The sequence below is a fragment of the Heterodontus francisci genome, chromosome 5, assembly GCF_036365525.1.
Source record: "Heterodontus francisci isolate sHetFra1 chromosome 5, sHetFra1.hap1, whole genome shotgun sequence".
In the NCBI taxonomy this organism is placed as follows: domain Eukaryota; kingdom Metazoa; phylum Chordata; class Chondrichthyes; order Heterodontiformes; family Heterodontidae; genus Heterodontus; species Heterodontus francisci.
In genome coordinates this window covers 197,363,893-197,371,899 of record NC_090375.1, presented here as the reverse complement: position 1 = coordinate 197,371,899, position 8,007 = coordinate 197,363,893, and the positions used below count along the sequence as shown (strand labels likewise).

Here is an 8,007-nt window from a genome sequence, read left to right as displayed (position 1 = left end):
TACAGCCACTTTTGAAGTGTAGTCACAGCTGTAATGAAGGGAAATATTTAAAATGACATGCATATACTATCCCTGCATAAAATCATTCCTTCACCATAGCAGAGGTTAATGCATTAATGCCAAAGACCACATCAGGTCCAAGGCTTATAATCTAACATAGGGAACAAAATGATTTTGGTTTTCTTTCAACACTTCCAGTTTCCAATAAAGTGTCGCTGCCAAAAGCAGAGTGACATCTATGAATTAGAAATTATACCCCCACATATTGCATTAATGGAATAGCATGGTACGAAATTTAAAATTTAGTACAGTATAAAAACAAACCGTCGAATGCCCATCGTTCCCATTGCCAAAACAATACAGGTAAAATTAAGTCAAATTTATTTACAATTACAATAATCACCAGAAGCAAAAGAAATATAGCAAGCTCCTGATTATTGTTTAAGTAATTTTACAAAGATGGAGTCTGCCCATGGGGGCTTTAATATGTCTTTGTGCATTCCAATAATCAAACACATGGAAAGAAACCAGAAACTTCTGCCCACCACACATCAATTATAGAAACTGAAATGGACTCTGAACTTTGACATTGAGCAATAGTTGAGACAAGACCTTATCACCAAAAAATTGCCTATTACATCACAAGTGTTAATGGTGAACATTAGCTATCTTTCTTTCAAAGAGGATATCTGATATGTCAGATTAGAGACAATGAGAATTTTTTTGAGTCAGTTATGCCCTGTGTGCCATTTCACAGGGTAAGATATCCTACAACATGGAGCACGAGGAGGAGGCTCTGACATTTTGGCTAAGTGGCTTGTCTTGGCACAGAAGCTAACCATGTCACTTATAAAAATTTATTTCAACTCAGTCATCCATGTAGCCCCTGTATGTCACATATTAAACGCACAAGTTTATGGCAATGTTTATTCAAATAAATCATTATTTGTTTTATTTTTTCTAACAATCAGCAATACATTGTGACAGTATTTTAACGTGAAGTATGTTAGCATGCTGCAGGCACTGACTTTATGCAGTCCTTCTCTTCTGTAAAGTACCAAACAGTGCTGCTTTCTTTATACATAGCATTTATTGCTATTCAGGCTGGTAACGTTCTCAGATAGAGCACGTTATTTACAACACTATGCTCTCACACTTCTACTGTATCAGTAACATATGCCACTTAACACGTCACACTTTCATTCCCAAATGAAAACTGGCAATCAACTGATAAATGATCCTCAAATTTATGTCTTCAAGCTCTGAACGCCCTTGATAAAGACAAGGTGGTAAAATATATAATTCTAAAATGAGTTTTTAAATGTAAAAGTTATTTAAAATGTATATAACAAGTAGGAATTAAATCTGTTTATTTCAGTTCTCAGCCTTTCGAGTCCCAAACCACTGCTCAGAAGTGTTACTAATGTCATGAATGCTCCAGAATGTGTGAGTAGCTGAAGAACAAGACAACTCTGAGTGTTGCATTCTATACCTCCAATTGGTATCGAGTTCAAGTTAAATACTGGTGGTTTTCAGCACCAGGTGGCAGTGTTTATTTAAAACGGAGACTAGGCTGGCAGCTGTGGGGGAAATAAAGAGCAGCAATTTGGTGTGTGACCGTGGGACATCCAATAAAGCAGATCTTGCTTATAGTAATTTTGTGTTATGAGAAAATAGTTTTAAAGCGAATGAATTCCTCACTTCTCCAGGTGTAGACAAACAAGGCTAGTAGTGGCAATAACAAAATCATGGAAGACGAGTAACTTTTATTACATTTTATCTTTGCTAATGTAAAGCAATGAAAACTAAACCGAGGAAAGCACGCATTTTCCATTTGGTGCTCTCCAAAATTTGGGTGCAAGAGGTGAAACTAAATGTATGTCATGATCAGGAGAAAGACTTGCAGCACCGTGGAAAATCGCAGAGACAATGGCAACGCAATAAAGGGATAAGTACACTCCCACACTTCAGTTTTTTTTAGTAAATGCCACTCAAATATACAGCTGTAGAGAGCAGTATGAAAAGTCCACTGCTTCTCCTAGTTGCCAACTTGAGGAGGGCCTTCAGGGATGAGTGAGGTAAAGAAAGTGGTGATGAATGACCATGCAGAAGCCATGAAACCAGGTGGCTCTGTCCCTGCTGTGCTTTCCGTGGTATCGTCTCCACTGTCGCCACTTTCACCGCTCTCTCCGCTGTCGTCGTCCAGACCTTCGTCCATTAGCCGTTCCTAAAAATACAAATTGTAGCCCATTACAATCAGTGGAGTTTTGCATTTACTTCAACACTGCAGACCTGCCATACCAGTCAGTCTTGGGGCACTCAGCAAAACATCTGTACACCCCTTGCATCACTCCAGGCAAAACCGCTGTTAGAAATGGGTTAATAGCACTAGTTTGTGGGGATTAATAGGATATTCTGTCAATCTGGATATCTACCTATTCTTTGAAAGTTTAATAGAAGTAATCAAATTAGAGAGAGCACAGCCTGCTATAGAGCTAGCATCGAGAGACTTCTTTCCCTACTTTAAATATTGGGGGCTGATCTCTGCATTCATTCTGGATTATTTGGTGCCTTTCTGCTTTACCAACTTTATTTTTAAAAAACAGCCTTGTATAGACCCTATGAAATGCATGGTGATTTCTTTTTCTCCTTCCAACTTTTCAATCAAGCAGTCAAAGGCCAAGACCAGCTTCTCCTCCTCCCATCTCTGTGCCATGAGGTGGCAGTTTGGGTTCAGAGGCCTGAGCCCAGAATTTAGATATTAACAACTGCCTGAAGTAGTTTAGATTTCTAAGGCATTTTTAAATCCTTACTGAGATCCCTCCATTAAGCAGCAGATCACAAAAGTCCAAATTTATCCATCAGAGTGTTTCCGCTCATCATTATGTGGTAGTAAAACAGTTTGAGGTGAAGGCAGAGCAATGATCTATAACACATGAAGGATACTTCTGTGGAATTTTGTACACCAAAGCTTATGGACCCATCTGCCCTGTACAGAGCTCTGGTTAAACATGCAGAGGAATATTCTCTGTAGTGTTTTGCAAGTGTTGGTGCGGCTGCACACAAACCTGAACACACGAGTGTGGTTAAGAGCTCACAGTTCATCAACACAGTGCTCTGGCTCTGCCAATCCTTTTGTAAGAATAATTTAGGTCAGGAAGATGAAACATTCGGCTTGGGTGGGGGAGGGTTCCATGGTAACCAGTGTCTTTACGATACTTAGAAACTAGCCTCCTGCATGCAAGGTTAAAAAGTTGGTAAAATGGTTAACCTGAGTACACTGCAAATTACATGAAATGTTAGGGCTCCATCACTTGCCGCACTGAAACACAGGAGACGACATTTGGAGCCAGTTCAAACTCACCATTTCATGCACTTCAAGGGCATTATCCTCCTGTCCTTCCTGGTTGAACTCCACAGGTTGATTTGCTGGCCGCCGATTCTGTGCATCTTGTCTGAATGGGAACCATCCAGCTTGATGCCTAGGATTTTTCAATGAACACAGCTGGTATCAGTAGCCACACTAAGCTACATGTTTTTAATAAACAAATGAAGAACGGATTGAGGAATTTCCTGCTCCTGCAATAGTTAAAGTGCCTTTTTACACTATTGGTAGCAACTGATTAGTCAATACTCAATTAAATTTGAGCCAATACTCAAATCTGACAGAACGCACTGACAGTTTTTAAGTTGTTCATGGCTGACCAACTGAATATGGGTACCTAAGAAAGGAACTAAAATTCTATGCAAATCAGTGGACGGTCGATGGTCTTGTGTCTGAAAAGACTGATGACAGTCTGTTCTTCATTGACACAGGAGATGAAATGACAGATCTGCTCCATAATACAAGGAAAATTGAAACCTCTGCAGATTGATCCAATTCTAGTGGTGAAAGAGTGCTGGCACTGGAACATCTGAAGCAGCAGACAGCCTGTCCTACCCCAACTTAAACACTTTAAACGGCTCTAGCAAAGAACATTAATCTGGATCGGATCGCCATTTCTCAAACAGGCAAGTGAAGGAGCACTATACAGTAACAGGTGCATTCTTGGTGGGAAAAGGGGAGGCTTGCATTAAGTATGAACACCAAAAAGGAAGCTCACATTGCTTTTTTGAGAAAGTATAATTGACGTGTATGAAACTGCAGCCTACTGGATTTAAAGTAACTGTTCCAAATATACCAAATGTTGCTATTATGTCTGTAATATTCACAAGTAGAATTTCTCCCAATGTTCTCCCTCTTGATCTGTCACAGCTATTCCCCTGCCTCCTCCCACAGCAGTGCGCTTAATGCATTCCAAAATGCAACAGCAGAGTGTACATGCAGCAGGACAAGCTAGATCTATTTTCTTTTGTACTGTAAAGGAGAGCTCCAAAAAATGCCCTTTATTGCGACATAAAACCCAGATGCTCCAATGGATTCAAAGTTACTTTCACAACTCAGTCACAGCACTGAATACTTTGGTGTCTTAGCTGTTCAACTTTGTAATACAACATCAAATCCACTGCTGAGAAGGTACACCAGGAATAGGGATATGCTCAATTCATTCCACAACTGAAGAAAGCTTCCATCGACTCACACTTCAATTTAGAAAGCTTCCTCACTCATTGAATACTACTGGTACTTTGCCACCCAGTTATGTAAAGCAAATTTGGAGCCATGTAAGATTGTTAGCTGTTACCTACCAGATGTATGGACTTCAGCCTCCACACCGAAAGGATATGATCCAAAGGTTGGGGTGGAGGAGGGGATAACAATAGGAGACTGTGAATTTGTCACATTTACTTTATTTACCATATTGAAGTATACATTAGTTATTTTAAAAAGAGACAAGAGCATAGAAACAGATTAAAGTGAGGATTTAAATGGGTACCGCTAAGAAGCTCCAAGTGAAGGAAGACTTAATAAAGGCAAACCAAGGTCAAGCAGGGTAATAACTTGGGAGTTGGGAGCTGAAAAGCATGTAAAAAGTGAAGGCCTACTGCACAGCTGCCACTAGGATTTCACTGAAGTATAATAGTGAAATCTCCACAGTTTCTTGCTCCAGTGCCAAGTGTATCTGCACCGCCACATGACAAATTAATTGCCTCAAAGCAATACAGAGCCCAAGAAGAAATCTTATGAATTATTGTTGCAGCAACAGTGTTCATTGACTTCAGTTGTGAAATGAAGATCGTAGCATTTTAGGAACAGATACAAATTATTCTGTGTTCTGAGATTGTGGAGAGAAAAACTGTATCTTGGTCCATGATGTACTAAGGTGAGTTTCAATTTTATCCAGTGAATGATGATTGGATAAAGTAGGAGAGCAAACTTATATCCAGCTTTACAATTTCACTGGCTGTGTTAAAATGCAAAGAATGATTCTCACTACAGTCAACACATATTCTGTACATGGGCAGCCTGGTTTCCAAAACTAGCACAAAAAGACAACTCTGAATGTTAGACCTTTCAAATTCAGTGAGCATTGTTCAAAAGTGTTGGACATTGTCTTGTTCATCAAAACTGCTTTGCTGCCAAAAAGAATTTAACATTATGAGCCACTACAACGACGTGACCAGACAGAGCAGCTACATGAAGAAAAGCATATTTCATTAAAGGAAGACACTTTGTTTCAGCAAAATTTCATTCACATCACAAAAAGTTACAGATTGAGTTGTAAAATTTAGCCTAGTGCCATCACAGGCATCTAAGCAGTTCACAAAGGCACAATAGTGAAGGACTGCAGGCTCAAAGGAGCAGAATATCGTATGTCCTGATAAAATAAACCATTCTATTGCATCCCTATCAAGAAATGCAACAGCTCGAGACTAAAAGACCTATAACAATCTGTATTTGAATGGCCAAAGGCGATACTAAAACTGCATTCTTTGGCTCTTGCTGAGACCAGACATTTAACACTGCGCAATCAGCCATTTTCATTCATGCTGCATACAGGCTTTGCAATCACCTAGGAACAGCTTCAAACTATACCATTGTACAGCATTACAATTGGTAAGGTCATTTACAAACAATGTGTAAAGTCCAGAGTTATCAGCTTATTCTGATAGCAGGTCATCTATCTCCATTATACATGGCACATTGAGACTGATTGAACACAGCAAAGATTATGAAACAGAAAATGAAAGATGAGCTCCTTCTGTGCCATCGGAACAGAAGTAGGCAATTCAAGTTGATTGAGCTATTCAATAAGATCATGTCCATACAACTCCATTTACCCATCTTTGCTCCATATCCCTTGACACCCTTACGCAACAAAAAATTCATCATCTCAGTTTCAAAAATTTCAATTCACCCCCAGTGTCCTCAGCATTTTGGGTGAGAGTTCCAGATTTTACTACCCAATGTGTGGGAAGATCGATGAGGAGGATTAGGAAAGTTGAGGATACTGCTCTTAAGGGGGCAGCAACAAATACCTCAATAATAAAAATAATGTTTAAAAACTCACCCTTTACCCTCTGCCCTTCCTTTCAATCTACGACTCATCTCCAAGTTCCCTTTCCTCTCCAAAAATCCTCAAATGTGTGGTCACCTCTGGAGGTTCTTACCCATTTCTCTTGTGACTACACTTGAATCCCTGCTAATCTGAAGTATAGTCTTGGTTCAGCAACCATTTCCTTCAGCTAAATACTGAGAAGACCGAAGCCACAGTCTTTAGCCACCACCACAAACTCTGCAGCCTTGCCACTGGCTCCTGGACAACTGCCTCAGATTGAATTAGTCTATTCACAACCTTAAATCAAAGACAGCCTATTTCCACCTGCATAAAATCACTCACTTCCGTCCATACCTCAGCTGAAATTCTATGTGCCCATCACCTCTGGATTCAGCTATTGCAATGCTTTCCTGGTTAGCGTCACATTGTCCACCCTGCATAAAATCTTCACCTCATTCAAAACTCTGCTGCACATATCCAATCATGTACAGAGACCTGCTTGCCTATTTTGCTAACTGCTCTGACCTAGACTGGTAGCCTAGCCTAACTACTGGTGCCCCAGTGTAGAGGTGTGCAAAGGAAACCCAACCCAAGTCCGAATGCTGGACCCGGAAGCCCGACCCGAACCCGACACATGCCGTCAGATCCCATCGGGTTCAGGTCGGGTAGCAGGCCTTTACCCATGTACTGATGTAAAGGCCTGCCAACCGAGTCCCAACGACATGTGTCGTGTCGGGTTTCCTTTGCACACCTCTACCCTAGTGCCTCAGATTTAAAATTCTACATCTCAGACTCTGGCCTCTCGTGTTGCTCTCCCACCCTGACCTCTCTCCTCTCGTGCTTTAACTCCTTCCTGAAAACCCACTTCTATGGAGATCTCTCCTAATATCTCCTTTGCAACTATTTTTTTCTTCACCAACTGGGTGACAAGTCTTTCAGGGAAGGGAACCTGCCACCTCTGCATGGTCTATCCACCATGCAACTCTAATCCCAAACTACATGTTTGACTCTTAATGCCCCCACAACTAATGCTGCCTTGCTGGTATCACCCACATCGCAAAAGTGAATGAAAATAAAATCAATGCTTGTACTAAAAAACAAATACTTGTGTATTTATAGTACCTGATCCCATCCTCAGAAAATCCCAAAGGGCTTCACAAACCAAATTAATTGCTTTTGAAGTGCAGATACTATTCTGCAGGCAAACTTATTGCAGAACAGGTTGTGGGTCTCAGGCAAAGTAAATGTATCGGACGCTGAGAAGTACCTAATGCAAGCAGTAAAGAAAATGAAAAAGAGACGCAGCAACTAAGTAGAGTTGGAGCTGTGACTGTGATAACAGAAGCTGACTCAGGCTGTGATCAATAACTTGAATCCAAAAAAAAATGCATGAGTACAAATGTCACTGAACATCCACAAAAAAAAAGCAGTGATCTTTACAAAAACAAATTATAAAAAAGATGCATATGAACATTAATTAATACACAAAACAAACAATAAAAGCACTGATTTTTTCTACTTGACAAAAAGGACCAACTGCTGCCAGAAGAAAACTGAGGTACACTTCCAG

The 8,007-nt window shown here is 40.3% G+C and overlaps 1 protein-coding gene across 2 annotated transcripts in view; it reads right to left on the bottom strand.

Annotated features, from left to right (window-relative positions):
• Nucleotides 1-921: 921 nt before the first annotated feature.
• Nucleotides 922-8,007, bottom strand: part of herpud2 (HERPUD family member 2) — a 56,975-nt gene continuing 49,889 nt past the window's right edge. For both annotated transcript variants that reach the window (XM_068032592.1, XM_068032593.1), the window contains exons 7-8: nt 3,365-3,482; nt 922-2,227 (exon numbers count right to left, since the gene is read on the bottom strand). In XM_068032592.1, coding sequence (XP_067888693.1) covers nt 2,039-2,227; nt 3,365-3,482 — 307 coding nt within the window. In that variant the 3' untranslated portion in view covers nt 922-2,038. The remainder of the gene's footprint in view (nt 2,228-3,364; nt 3,483-8,007) is intronic.